Consider the following 15,296-nt stretch of genomic DNA (forward strand, 5'->3'; position numbering starts at 1 on the left):
CCCCTCTGGCACTGCAGGCTGGAGCTCCAAGCAGCAGCGCTGCAAGCAGGGGAGAGAGAAACTTACATTAGATATCAAGTCGATCTTATTTCTAAAGACTAAAATCAGAAATCTGCCTCAAAGGGCTTTAATATCAGTGTTGTCCAGCTCTGCTGTGATGGAGGGTCCTCCCAGGATACAACGACGGAGATTTGCTTATTATTATGCTTATTTTGATGGTCAATTAGTATGCAGAGTATTTTCTCTGTTAATCGAGAGCTCATTTCTGTAAAATGTCAAAAAAAATAGTGAAAAGATGCAGGGTATAATTTCCCAGAGAGACGTCTTCAAATTCTTGGTTTGATCCTTTATTATGAGTCCAAAACACAAAGAAATTCAGTTTACTATTATAACCGATAAAGGAAAGCAGATTCATTTTTTTCTGTAGGTCCAAGGACACTTAATTCACAATGATATAAAACAGAGAAAAGAAGCAAATGTTCACATTGAGAAGCTGGAACCAGCAAATGTATGTTTCATATTTTTCTCCATAAATGGCTTAACTGATTAAACAGTTGCAGTCAGACTCATTTTCTGTCACTCATTTCATCTCTAGGTTTGTCCCTTAAATGACGTGCGTATGCAGTTGAGACTTTTTCATTCGTCTGTTTTCAGTGGAGTTTTAAAGTGCTGTTTCAAAGACTCGTCAACCTTGACAAGAAGAAAAACATGAGGGAACACTCAGTACTAGTCACTGTTAACATGATTGTTATTGGTCAAATCTGGAGAAATCACAGATCAGCACGAGATACTGGTTGGACTGTTGGTTGGACAAAAAGTGCTGAAACAATAAGTCGATTAATCGATCGACAGAAAATGAATCACCAACAATTCTGATCATGTATTAATTGATTAAATCAAGCAGGCAAAAATGCAAAACCTTTACTCCTCACAGTTTCCCAAATGTGAGGATTTGCTGCCTTTCTCTGCTTTATATCATGTTATATTGAATATCTTTGAGCTTGAAGTCATTTTAAAAGGGAATAATAGACAGATTAATCAATAGTGAACACAATCGTGAGTTTAGCTCTAGTCTATCTTTAAAATGAGGAAAACACGACGCTTTCTTAAAATATATATAAAAGATTTTTGGTGATTCTGGCAGCTGTATGACAACCACAACATTACAGTGATTTAATCACCACCGTGTCACCGTTACATTACTGAAGACAGGGCTCCGTAACAGCTGCATATCATTAAATTAACCAAAACACAGGATGGTAGGGAGAAAGTAAGAGGCAACATTGGTCCTTAGAAACAGTCGTGCTACTGTCAAAAAAATGAATTTCCACCTGATAACTGAACTCCTTTATATTCCTAAATCTATTTAAGATAGTCCCCAAGAGGAATAGTTTCTTTATATATCGATGAAGAGTGTCTTTTGGTCTCTCTCAATCACACAATCAGCAGTTACCTACCTAGCCAGTTGTGTTTCTTCCAGGCAGAGGTGATGTCCACGCCGAAAAAAATCAGTTAATCTTGTAACTACAATTTACAGACTCAAGAGGTCTTGTCGTTCATCTGAGTTCTCATGATAGCGAGCAAAGTAATCGCAAAAGCGGTCAAAAAGTGCCAATTAACCAGGTTTACACATTTAGCCAGAATGCTAGGTGCTCACTGCTGCAACGTCAAAGTAGCTACAGTAAACACAACATCCGCTTATGACTTTCAAAATAAAACTCCAAAATGAGGCCTCAAAAGATTTTTCGTGTGTATTTTTTAATTTTCATCATTGAATTTGTCCAAGAAACAGAACAGATTTTGAGTGGAGAGGTACTTTAAGTAAATGCATGGGTGTTTAGGAAGAGACCCTTGTTTCAGAAAGGGGTGGAGGGGTAGATGATGATAATGATGATTGTTATTAAAAAGCTTTTTTAAAGGAAACTGTTGTACTGCAAACATTATGTTTTGCAAAGGTGTATTATCCCACAAATAATGGGCCACATCATGGCATGATTCACATGGTAGCCTTCTTATTTACCTGAGTAGTTATTGCGGGGTTGTTTAATATGCTGACTTGCTATGTCCATTGTGATGCTTGTGAAGTAATCTCCATGATATCAAACTACCACCAGCTTTTATTTTGTATGGGCCACACAAACAAACTTCCGGTACTGTTCCTGTTATTTCTATTCAATTTGACACATCTGTTCATCAGTTCCCAATCAGCTGACTAATAAGCGAAAAACACTTCCGCTATATTTGTTTAAGGTCCTGTGAGAAGTCACAGCATTTTCATAAACTGCAAAACCACTTACTCCTCCGACAAAATAAACAAAATACTTATCGGCCACATAATATAAACATTATTTTGGGGACTTATTTTCCAAGAACCGACACAGGTCAATAAAGTAATAGCTTTGGCAAGTCTTGGCTTGCGCTTCCTCTGTGTGCGCAGGCAAAAGCAACAGAAAGAAAACGATCGAGCAAACAAAAAGTAACAACAGACACACTCTACCTCTCACCACATAGCGTTGTGGTCCATCACTGCTACTGGGCCTTTCTTGTAATAGTATATTCTATTTTATATAAACACTAGCGCTGGATGGCGACAACAACAACAGGCATCGTTTCTCTTTACTATGTGTTCGATGTTTGATCGACTGGTTAGGTCTGAAACAGCATCGCAGGGGAACACAAGTGTAGCTAGCAGCCGCATTTCAGAGGTAAGAGGAGAAACTAACCAAACATTAAATGTGTTGTGTTGAAGAATGAAATATTAACTTAATGTAAAACATATGAAGACATAAATCTACAGTGTATCAGATTTTAGGAGCTACATTTACGACAGGAACTTCACCACGTGGGTTCAGGAACAAACGGTGTGTCGTGGTTAGGTGTACTCGATTCGTTGTACAGCGGTTGCAGGGCGGAAGGGGTTTGCCGCGTGTTGGGTGAATTCATGCGCCAGTAACTGTAAACTCCCGCCACGCGGGCAATTTCGTATACCAAAACAAACGCTCCTCTGACTTTGTAGACTAGCGTGCTATACTAGGTAGAAATGTACACAAACTAAGCCTGCAGATTAATTGTCGCTGATCTAAAAGTGGGATATACAAAAACTAGTAAACAGAAATCAGGCAGTACACCTGTAGTAATATTAAAGTGACCCACCACCGTAGATGAAAATAGCACGACACACTAAGCTCACTCTGGACCACCACAGACACATTACATCGTTGTAATCTATAACATTGTATATTATATGCATTGTGATGATACTTTAATACGTTGACAGTGTCATTTAGCACACTAAGGTCAGTCATACATGTAATCTTTAGTGCCTTATTCTTGTATGTGTCAGTTGAGCAATATTCTCAACAAACGTGTCAGTGTTTACTTACATTATAATGTGAATGAGATATCAGATAAGATACCCAACGCTAGATGACATATATCCATTACCGATTAAAATAAGTAGTCACAAGTAATTACCTCACACATTTTGGCCAATGGGATGTGGAGACTTTTGTGTACTTTTTGTCTGGGGCTGTGTCTGATCTAAACCCCCTTAGTTAAATCTTGATGCTACAGCATACAATGACATTTTAGGTACAATTTTGTGGCAGCAGTTCCCCAACAGCTGTTCCCTGTTTCAACATGACAACGCTCCCCTTGCTGAAAAGCCAGGTTCCATACAGAAATCGTTTTCCCAGTTTGATGTGGAAGGATTTGATTGGCCTGGCCTTAGATAATAAACATAGTTTTCAAAATATTTTAGAATATGTTTTATGTCTGTATATTAAATCATGTTGGAATATTGTGGGGAGAAGAAGCACTAAATACTGTAGATAAGGTCACTATGAACTCAGACACACATTAGATTCCTGTGGGGGTAGTTTAGGAATACTGCAGTATTTGTATCAATCAAAGTCTCTCCTATGTTCGTGTGAAATAGGATTCAGTGTCACCTTAGGCTGCCGGTCATGGGGTTGACCAAGCAGTACCTGCGCTACGTTGCCAGTGCAGTGTTTGGAGTCATCGGCAACCAAAAAGCCAACATCGCATATGTGACCCTCCGAGGGGGAGAGAGGGGGCGTTATGTTGCTGTGGCTGCATGTGAACACGTGTTCATCTGGGATGTCCGAAAAGGAGAGAAGGTGAGATTTTGTCGCGGTTATGGCAGCAGTGGAGGACAAAAACTGTTTGCGGCACCTTTTAGAAACTCCTTCCAACTCACATCGTTTCCAGATTTCATCCAGTGTCTGTCTTTTTCTGAAGGTCCTGATCCTGCAGGGCCAGAAACACGAGGTGACCTTCCTCTGCCCCTCACCCGACGGCATCCATATCGCTGTGGGTTACGAGGACGGCGCTGTGCGAATCTTCAGCTTGCTGAACGGAGAGAGCAATGTCTCCTTCAACGGCCACAAGTCCGCTGTCAGCGTCATGAACTATGACAGACTCGGAGCTCGACTCGTCACTGGTTCCAAGGTGAGTCAGGGTTTTGCACACTTTTAAAATTGTACACGGAGATGGAGTGTTGAGGAGACCTTTGAGAATTTAATTACACACCTGAGAAGCATAGGTGTAGAAGATTAACTGGGTTTCACGTGGTTGACAGACTTTGTTTGCTCACAAAAATACAAGCAAATCCTTTTTTTTTTTGTGTTCAGACTTGATCAAATTAGTCGTATTCCAGTCTGGATTGTGGGCTACTGCTATTTGTTACAGCGTATTTTAAGCACGTTATTACCTCTTCCTCCCCTTCAGGACACAGATGTGATCGTGTGGGACATCATCAATGAGTGTGGGCTGTACAGGCTGAGAGGCCATAAAGACGTCATCTCACAGGCCTTGTTCCTCAAAGACAAGAACCTCCTGGTCACCAGGTAACACACCTTTCACCCCGATGTCTTCCCTGATTGACTCATTTATTGATAAAATGTAGATTCTAAAAAATAAACAACACATTATTTCAATCGAGGATCATTGGGGACACAGAAGAGTCAAACTTATCTCCACTGTGTCCTCAGTGGTGATGGCCGACAGCGGTCAGGTCAGGCTCATTTGTTAAAAAGCAAACTGTACACAAAGTTGAGAATTATTAACTCATTTTACAATAATGCCTCGTAGCTCAGAATGTCTAGAATGTGTCTGCAGAGTTTTATGAAGCTCCTTGTTCCAGTGACTTAACATTCACTGTGTGTTGAGGTTTCTGCCTCAATGAATAAATCCTGTAGCTGTTTCGTAACAAATAGTTTCCACCTGTTATTATAGTTTAAAGAGACACACACACACATATATATATACACACACACATATATATACGCACACAGTCGGTAGTGAGGACAAGCAGAAATGTCATTCTCAAGCCAAAAAGCAAAGGACAAATTATTGTTAGTGGGACAGTATTTATTTTGTAAAATAATTTGATGACATGAGTCTTTGAAAAAAAGTAAACAGTGTCATGTCATGTGCCTAAATAGAAACGATGGCTTTTTGTGTCCCTTTCAGCAGCTGTTGTGAACAGTCATCCCATATTGAAGAGCTGTTTTTATTTTTTATCGCAGTATTTTGAAGGGCTTCATGTTGACAGATGAAAATGGCAGCTTTGGGGTCCAGCTCGGTTTCTGGCCTGTGATTTTTACACCATCTGTCTTTTTGACCGCAAATGAGCACATTTCTACTCAGACTTGCCTATTATTTTTATATTCATTTGGGGATAATTCATTTATCACTCAGCAAACATATGCATGGTGCCATGTGGTGGTTGTGAGATGACTTCACGCTGCCTTTGATGCAACCAGACAGCCTTTTGAACCTGCATGTGTTTTTGATCAGTGCTTTTACGTTTGAAACAGTTCAATCTTAAATGTAATATAATGTTAAATGCGATTTTTGAATTGTGGTTTTTAAGCCGATAACCTTTTAATAACATTAAAATCACCCTCCTGAGCTTAACACAAGACCTGCAGTGTTACTAACACAGTGTGTCTGTCTGGGTGCTCTGCTGCTGCACAGCTCCAAGGACAGCTTTGTGAAGTGGTGGGACCTGGACACACAGCACTGCTTCAAGACCATGGTGGGCCATCGCAGTGAGGTGAGGGGCTTCTTACTCTCTCGTCATTAACATAAGCAAAGGGATGCCCTGACCGAGGAGGGGTCACCTGAAGTACACCGCACAAGAACCAAATTAGCTGAATGTGAATTAACAGGGTTATTTTAGCTGGCTAACATCATATTAGCTAATTAAACACATGTAAACATAACCATGTTGTCAGAAAACTCACAAGCAGGCTTCACTTCCCACGCTGTCCCTGATTTCCAGTTCTGCTGTTTTCTAAAGCAGAGCTAATGTAGTTTCAGTCTCAGTGAGAGGGAGACAGGATTGATTCATTTAACTGAATGGAGGCTGACAATTGGACCACTGTGACGAAACAATGTTCTCAGTGCAAGTCCTTGTCCTCTCGAAGCTTTAGAAAACAAGATAAGACATTGCATTTTTTTTGTATATTCACTGGTTTAAGTTTGCTATGAGAAAGGGAAGATATTATGTGTTGGACAGTGGCAATATATCTTCTAACATCTCTACACAGACATTGAAACTGTGAAACTCTGGACTACATTTAAAGATGTTGAGATTATTGAGATTAATCTATGTGACATTGTTTATTTTCTTCTGTGTGTGTGTGTGTGTGTGTGTGTGTGTGTGTGTGTGTGTGTGTGTGTGTGTGTTAGGTGTGGGGCATGGTGCTGCTGAACCAGGAGAACAGACTGTTAACAGGCTCAGCGGACAGTGAACTTCGAGCCTGGGACATCAACTACCTGCAGGAGGTGAGGAAGAACACAGCTGGGCAGCTGCCCCCCCCTCTGTAACTGACTGAGAGAAGAACTGGGAAGTTAGCTTGAGCACTGGTAGCCACCATGGCCAAAAATAAAGCCCCACCTACTGAAACTTTACCCAAAGAGAATGAAGAATTCCACGTGCTACACAGCGCAAAAGAACATTTGACAGTCAATGAAACAATATTTGAGTGAACATCGAACTCTCTGTCTGTCTGCCTGTCTGTCTGTCTGTCTGTCTGTCTGCCTGTCTGTCTGTCTGTCTGCCTGCTTGCATCCTGTTCAGGAGAAAGCTGAGGGTGAGCCGAAGGTCAAGAAGGGGAAAACGCTGCTGGATGATGAGGATGATGAAGACAATGAGGAGGGAGTGGATGAAAGTCTTGAAGAGGTGCCAGAGTAGTCATTCATGTATTCTTGCAAAAAAATACTGTAATAAAACAATGAAGAGTACGTGGATATACAATGTTTTTAACACAATTTGATTATTCCTATTCCTATGATATTATATTCCTTATAAAGTGATGCAAGTCTCAGAGGGATAAAGAACATATATCTGTGGATCATTTGAGGCCACTTAAGGAAAACCTGAATCATATATACATTACATACATTGATATGCGGTAATATATAATATATGCTGAGGCTGCTGTGTCATGGAGAGTATTTTTCAGCAGTGCGCCTTGTTGATCTCTTCTGCTTGCACTTGGCTTATACTTCGTCTTCCCGGTCTCTCAGCGGATCTTGAGTTGTGAGAAAGCCGGCTCGATCCTGAGAGAGGCCAGAGACCGAGTCGTCTCGCTGACAACAGACGCCAAGTCCAGAGTCATCGCCTGCCACGTGAGTTCAACGCCCGCTTATTTAAGAATCAATTTACTGTCTCAGGTAGGAGCTCAGATGTCAGACACTTTTGTTTTTTTGGGGGTTTTTTTTGGTAACGAGGCTCAAGGTGACATGGTCGTGAGGCCCACCATCGTCCATAGTTTTTTGTTTTTTTTCCCTGCACTGTTGGCTCTAGTAGGCCCTCATCAGTGGGGTGTGTTTGACTGATTCAGCGTTGACATTCTTGTGGCTGTTCAGCCCAGTGAATTAGTGAATTTTGCTCATTTAGTGCAGTTGCCACTGTGTCCACAAGCATAATACGTTATTATTTGACACCAGTGCAAATAAAACAGCTTTACAGAACCAGTTGCAAATTTGAGACTGTTTAATGTGAGTGAAGTGTTTGTTGCCTAGTTTGTTTTGTTTGTCTTTCTTTAATGTGTTTCTTGGATTAGGAACACTGTTTACTGACAAGTCATTTCCTCTCATGCAGGCAGAGGCACAGTGAGGCAGCAGTTGGTTTCTCTCTGTGCTAGTTTTATGAAGTTGGCCAGATGTGTCAGAACCCTAAAGCTGCAATTACAGAGAGATTTCTACGTCGTTGTTTATATGCAATAAATGCACTTGGTGTTGATCAGAATTTGTGACTTTGTTCATATTGATATTATATATATATATATATATTTATAGAGAGAGAGAGAATGAATGCTAAACACATCTCTCCATCAGGGCAATGATTCAGTCCTGGAGCTCTTCACTGTGCTGTCAGAGGAGGAGGTGCGGAGGAAAATGACAAAGAAGCTGAAGAAAGCCAAAAAGAAGGCAGCTAAGTAAGCACAAAACAGAGAATTAACTTAAGGTGTACATGTTTACTATTACTGCCACCACTATGATTGATGCTACCACTGCTGATACTGCTCTTCTACTCACTACCACGTCTTTATCTGCTAACTTTTTCCTGTACCAGTATTTTAAGTATGTTATCTACCATTGCACCCACTTCTACAACTTTTGACACTGCTGCACTGTGGTGTGTATGCGGTAGTTACTCAGTTGGGGAGTATAGAGGTCAGCATGCTGAAGCTTGTTGTGTGGCTGCCCCCTGCTGTAGAGCTCAGGACGATGCAGATGAGGAGGCAGCGGAGCCGGTGGTGGAGAGGATGCTGAAGGACGAGATCATCAGACTGACCAACATCAAGGCCTCTGCCAAGATCAGGTCAGTGTGGAGCCAAAGATAACAGGAGCTTAGACCCAAATCTAGGCTCTATAAAGCACAGTCATAGTCATCCAGACTAAACCGATGTCAGGCACTAACTGCGTATTAACTCCTCACACTCGTCGTCTTCATCCCCTCTCAGATGGGTGGACTGCCTGTCATGTGCAGGAGGTGAGCTGAAGGTGGCGCTGCTGCTGCAGAACAACACCATTGAGACCTACAGCCTGAAGACTTTAGACAAGACCCCCGCAGCCAATAAGACAGCTCGCCTCACGCTCGGCGGCCACCGCACCGATGTCCGCACGCTGGCCTTCAGCTCGGACAACCTGGCCGTCCTCTCCGCCTCCGGTGACACGGTCAAAGTTTGGAACAGGTGAAAGTGCTTCAGGCCCAGCAAGTCCTGGAAACGCCTTTGAAGTCGTGAGTGGTGGTCTAACAGGATGTGCTGCCCGCTGTTACAGGTCAACTCTGCAGGTGATTCGCACCATGGCCTGTGAATACGCCCTCTGCTCCCTCTTCGTGCCTGGAGACAGACAGATCATTCTGGGAACTAAGGTATTTAGACACACACACACACCAACTCCCTCAGCAACAGGGTTTAACGTAGAAACCTGTCGTCTTTCAATAGCTGGTTTATTTATCCACGTAGATTCCGCCTTTTTATGAATTTGCTGCTGTCTAGATTCAGTTTTGTGTTTCCCATATGACACTTCTGTGGTACGGGAAGACGGGGGTGCTAACATGGCCGTAGATTTTTAGACCTGTTAAGAAAAACCTTCTCTAGTTAATGTTTTGTTTACTGAGTGTTTTTTTTTTCATGTCAGAGCGGGAAGCTGCAGATCTTTGAGTTGGCCTCAGGAAGCCTCCTGGAGACTGTGGACGCCCATAATGGAGCCCTGTGGTCCCTTTGCCTGGCCCCAGACCAGGTAAACCCAAGTACCTACAGCACTGTGCTGGTCTGCCAGTCACACCTGCCATGTCAAACCTTTTACATTAATCAGATTTAGCATTTTTAATTTGTTGTGTGTGTGTGTGTCATTCCTGTAGAGGGGGATTGTTACAGGAGGCGCAGATAAGACAGTGAAGTTCTGGGAGTTTGAGCTGATAAAGGCCGAAGGGACTGGCCAGAAGTAGGTCACCACCTTGTTCAATGTTCATATATCAGTATGATTCAGGATGATCTCATATTCCCTTGCACCTCGAATAAAATACTCCACTACAACAGAGATCTTCCCAGATATCGACTACTGGGACAAAACCTTAATACGTTAATATGCAACAATAATCAGCATATTCTTATATTGAATTTTCAATCGTGAAATGCTTAATAACAAGACTCATTTAATTTTATGTTCATATGACATTGTGTGTGTGTGTGTGTGTGTGTGTGTGTGTGATATAGGAGGCTGACAGTGAAACACACACGCACTCTGCAACTGGAGGAAGACGTTTTGTGTGTGAAGTTTTCTCCTGACCACAGACTGCTGGCTGTCTCTTTGTTAGACTGCACTGTCAAGATCTTCTACACAGACACACTCAAGGTACATACATACAAAGAAATAATTATGGTTACTAGAGTGTATAATTGCTTCATTAATAGTGTCATATATTCCGTTCATAACTGAACTCTTCTCCCTCTCGCTGCTTCAGTTCTTCTTGTCTCTGTATGGACACAAGCTGCCTGTGCTTTGTTTGGACATCTCACATGTGAGTACTCTCAAGCTGCAAAAGTGTGAACCATCGGCTGCTTTTCGGCCTCAGTTACAAAGATGATAATAGGCTTTAATTTGCAAGATGATCACAGTTAACAACTGAAAAGTCGTCTCAGGCTTTTGAAATTCCTAACTTTTATATTAAACAGCGCTCAGTGAGGGAAAATGATTTTGTATCTGTGACTCTGAACCTCATTTTCTGGCAATATTAACGACCTTCAAATAGAACCTTGTTGTAAATCGAATGTATTGCAAATGGCACCAAATCATCTTAAACATACTGAAGGTATTAGCAGCCTGATCTTCTTCAGTTTCAACTCATTATGGCCGCCAGCCAGCTGGGCTGAAGATCTCAGGTGCTTTTCAGTACAAACCAAACAAAGTTCTTCATCCTTAAAGATGCCATGTGGAGTTTTCTTGTCAACAAACCAAAGTTAGGTTTACATTCAGTGTTATTCCCCAAAATGCATCGTGTGTATCCTTGAGCTCTAACAAATATATTTAAGTATTTTAATATTGTTAACATCAATCTTCAGTAGTTAACGGTCTTCCCTGTCACTGTCACTGCTACCTGTAGCTCAGTGGAATAGTGTGAAACCATTGGCAGGACTCTGCATTGCCTTACCTGCGTGCCTGCGCATGCATGAGATAAACTGGGGCCCGGTCATAGAGAAACTCTCCATAGCACTACTAGAGGTCAAAAACTCCCCAGGAAGCCTCTAAGAATCTCTTATAAGAATTCCTTCCACATTTGAAAAGCCATTATTGATTGTTGTTGGTGTTGAATAAGATGCTGTTTTGACGTTGGTTACCGCTTGGACATGGCTGTCGTCGCATCAGTTGGTGCAAACAACATGGACTCAAGTAAAGGCCATCTTGACCCACAGTCCTGCCTCCTCCTCCTCCTCCTCCTCCTCCTCCTCTGACCTTGTGTTTCTGTTAACCAGGATAACACGCTCATCGCCACAGGCTCCGCCGACAGAAACGTGAAGATCTGGGGTTTGGACTTCGGCGACTGTCACCGCTCCATGTTTGCTCATGACGACAGGTAACGCCCAACAACACGGATCCAAACCAAACAGCCACGTGTTCATCGGAATATTTTTAATCAAATATGCGGTGATGAAATCATTTTCTAGGCTGTCGAGTTTCCAGCTCTGACTTCATCTGTTGTGATCAGGGACTCTGATCCATGTCCTGTTACCTCGGACTGCCCTGTGACTTCACGCCAGCTGCTCTTTCATCCCACCGCTCGTCTGTTCTCTCCTGGATCATCTCACTTTTTGTTTTTTCTTGTTCTCTCTTATTAAATTTTCTTCTTACTTCATAATCGTCTTCTCCTGCTTCCCTTGTTTTCTCCTGAGTTTGTTGCTTTCTTTTGTCTTTTTGTCCCTCATCTCTACTTTCTAGCCTTTCATTTATTTTCTATTTTACCAGTTCGCTTGGCTGATGTTCTCCCTCTTCCCTCACTCTGTTTGTTCTCTACAGCGTCATGTTCCTCCAGTTTGTCCCCAAGACTCATCTGTTCTTCACAGCGGGGAAGGACAAGAAGATCAAACAGTGGGACGCCGACAAGTTTGTGCTCATCCAGACGCTAGAGGTGACACTCTTCTCCACACCCCTGATATTTGGGGTCCAGGGGCTTAGTCCAAGGGTCGTCTGGGTTCCTTCACGCCTCAAATGCTGAAATGCAAAACTGACCACACCTCAGCTGTGAACCAGATTTGTCAAACAGAGTCCAAAACTAGATTTGGTGCTGACAAAGCAGCAACTGATCTCTGTGTGATCACTTGTGTTGTTAGCTTGTTACTAGGTGGTTGCTGCATGATCTTCTTTTTTTTTTATTCTTCGATCATCACCACCAGCAGGGAAAACATTTTAGTGTTTGACTGGAAGGTAGCATCAGAGGAAAGTTATGTTGTTACTTCATTTTATTGCCTCATTTTATGTTAATCCATCCAATAGTTGTTGATAAAGTCAAAATTATAGATGGACGAATGTGCCGACATACATCATCGTACCTAGAGCCTCGTCCTTATTGTGGCTAAAACTGAGAACCGTGACTAAGATATCAGGTGGTTGCTAGGGTGTGGCAACTGATTAGTTACTTGGTAGTTTATCGTCCTGCCAAGAAGTGTCCTCACACATCATGAAGTTTGCCTCTGCTGCTCTGTAAGCAAGTGCTGAACGCTTCCCGGCTGACGCTTGGCTTCTCTCTCTGCCTCACAGGGTCATCATCGGGAGGTTTGGTGTCTGACCATCAGCCCAAGCGGAGACCACATTGTGTCGTCATCCCACGACAAGTCCCTGCGTCTGTGGGAGAGGACCAGGGAGCCCATCATCCTGGATGAGGAACGGGAGACGGTGAGGCGAAGGACAGGGCCGACACAGACAATGCGCGCACTCTAACACACGGCTTCACACTAAATGACTCTGTTTTCGTATCGACAGGAGCGAGAAGCAGAGTTTGAGGAGAGCATGGCCAAAGGAGACATGCCTGTGGTGAGTGCTCGGTTTTCAACTTCCAGGCATCATCAGCGTCTTCATACTTTTCACCAGATCTTCCACTGATGTAACCTCTCGCTGGCCTATTTCAAACGAGCCATGGCGGAGATGGTTGAGATGGGCCCTAATTCTGCATCAGTCAAAACTTAACTTTATAAATGATATCACCACCAAATCTTCAGTTGGACTGGCTGTTAAAATCAAAGAGGAATCTGTTATTCTGTTGTGTTTGATGAGTGTATGTGATGCATTAACTTGTTTTATCTACAGGTGCCTGGAGAAACTCAAGGAGAGGCGGCACCAGCCGGCAAGAAGACCGTTGAGACGGTCAAAGCTGTGAGTTGACTTCACCTCTGGCATGAATATCATTCTCATTAGCACTCGGAGCCCCAATTGGATTCAAATATTTAGATAGTAGTTGATGTCACTGACATGAAATACTTATACCTGGTGGCATTCGTCGTTATATGTGAAGCAGACTTCACCCATTGGGCACTCAAGCAGGTTGAAACGGGATTATTTGAAAATTCTGACCTAGGTCTGCTTAGACTGCGAAAGCTATGAATTAGTGACTTTTTATTTTCTTTCTTAATGTTGTTTGTGATTTCTTTGCAGGCAGAGCGAATCATGGAGGCTCTGGAACTTCACAAAGGGGAGGCCAGGAAGATGGAAGAGCACAAATATGCTTGTGAGAATGCAGGCAAAGAGGTAATCCTACTTTTTACAACCTCTGTTTTTAGAGTGTGGAGCATATAAAACCTCAAACATCCTGTTTTGTCCAGCAGCTACAACTGCACTGATAAAACATCCCAGATAGATCATTGAATACAGAGAAGTCCTCTGCCGCGATGTTATGGCATTTGTTTGTGTATTTTTATGGCGTCAGGGTTTTGATTTATCAAATAAACTTGACAAACAACTGCTGTTGTTTCGCAGCTTCCTCCTCCAAGACCCAATCCTATCCTTGTGGCCTTTGGGAATATTTCAGTAAGTGATGAAGAGTGAATGTCTAGCCAACATGGCCTCCAGTAACTGAACAATTATTTCAATAATAAAGAAAATATGTTGTTTTCAGCTGTTGGTAACGAACTCTGTCGTCCCTCTTTCAGCCGTCCCGCTATGTTTTAGACGTCATAAAGAAGGTCAGATCGAGGTAAGTTGTAAGGCCAGGATGCTTTCACACGTAAAGCTAGTCACTGTTCATGTAAACACAATCAGCGGGTTTTTCTTTTGCTGTGTTTGTGTCGTGATCACCAGCGAGCTGGAGGTTTCTCTGCTGGTGTTACCGTTCCCTTACGTCCCTGAGCTGCTGACGCTGTTCAACAGCTACATCCAGCAGGGCCTGGAGGTGGAGCTGGTCTGCCGCTGCCTTTTCTTCCTCCTCAAGTGAGTGCTCTCTACGTGTGTGTGTGTGTGTGTAAAAGAAAAGGTGTGATTTGCACAAGCTGCTGTTGATTGCTCCGGTGATGCAGTATTGGGCTTAGCTGACATTGTTGTCTGTTTCTTTCTAGGATCCATTTTGGTCAGATCTCCAGTAACCAGATGCTGCTGTCTGTCATGGATGAGCTACGGATCAATACGCTCTCAAAAGTGCGCGACATCAGAGTAAGTAACATCTGGAAAAGAGAATTCAGCCCCAAAAAACGAGCTGTTTTTTGTCGTCTTGACCGACGTAGAGATTCTTCTTCATCATCGCACCGTTCCCTTTTTCATTTCCTCACCTTCCTCTCCTCCGTTCGTGTCCCAGGACGTGATGGGCTTTAACAGCGCAGCGCTCCAGTTCCTCCAGCGGGAGATCGAGAGCAAAGAGGACGTGATGTTCTTTGCTGACGCCACAGGCCAACTGAAGGAGAAGACGAAGAAGAGGAGGAAGAGGGAGCGAGCCATCCTGACCATCGCTTGAATCATAATGGACAATTTGGACTGTTTGTGTTAAACACGCCCTCCCTGCCTCCTCTCCTCCGAGCTGTTTTCCATGGGGTGCACCAGAGGGTTTACACTGTTGGTTTCTGTATGTTATGAAATCCTGATAGGATGTAACACAGTGTTATTCAGTGACACGCTTCATCTCCCAAATAAACTGCCTCTGACTTTTTCTCACAGTACTTCAGGTTTTATAGGGGGCTTTCAAAACAAATAAATCCTCCGCTGCAGAGAGAAACGTAGTGTGTATGCACAGCAGTTCCCTCCGCAGCTTTAGGTCTCTATAAAATACATTGAAA

The 15,296-nt window shown here is 42.8% G+C and overlaps 1 protein-coding gene across 1 annotated transcript; it reads left to right on the top strand.

Moving 5' to 3' along the window:
- Positions 1-2,670: 2,670 nt before the first annotated feature.
- Positions 2,671-15,165, top strand: wdr3 (WD repeat domain 3). Its single transcript, XM_070914677.1, has 27 exons — positions 2,671-2,705; positions 3,938-4,139; positions 4,261-4,470; positions 4,750-4,868; positions 6,001-6,079; positions 6,718-6,813; positions 7,109-7,210; positions 7,558-7,659; positions 8,371-8,471; positions 8,753-8,857; positions 9,000-9,230; positions 9,319-9,412; positions 9,682-9,783; positions 9,905-9,987; positions 10,260-10,398; positions 10,508-10,564; positions 11,517-11,617; positions 12,058-12,169; positions 12,799-12,933; positions 13,021-13,071; positions 13,345-13,410; positions 13,690-13,782; positions 14,011-14,061; positions 14,184-14,227; positions 14,332-14,460; positions 14,586-14,679; positions 14,822-15,165. The coding sequence occupies exons 2-27, from the start codon at positions 3,966-3,968 to the stop codon at positions 14,975-14,977; spliced, it is 2,826 nt and encodes a 941-aa protein (XP_070770778.1). The 5' UTR covers positions 2,671-2,705; positions 3,938-3,965; the 3' UTR covers positions 14,978-15,165.
- The last annotated feature ends 131 nt before the right edge of the window (positions 15,166-15,296 follow it).

The sequence above is a fragment of the Enoplosus armatus genome, chromosome 11, assembly GCF_043641665.1.
Source record: "Enoplosus armatus isolate fEnoArm2 chromosome 11, fEnoArm2.hap1, whole genome shotgun sequence".
NCBI lineage: Eukaryota > Metazoa > Chordata > Actinopteri > Centrarchiformes > Enoplosidae > Enoplosus > Enoplosus armatus.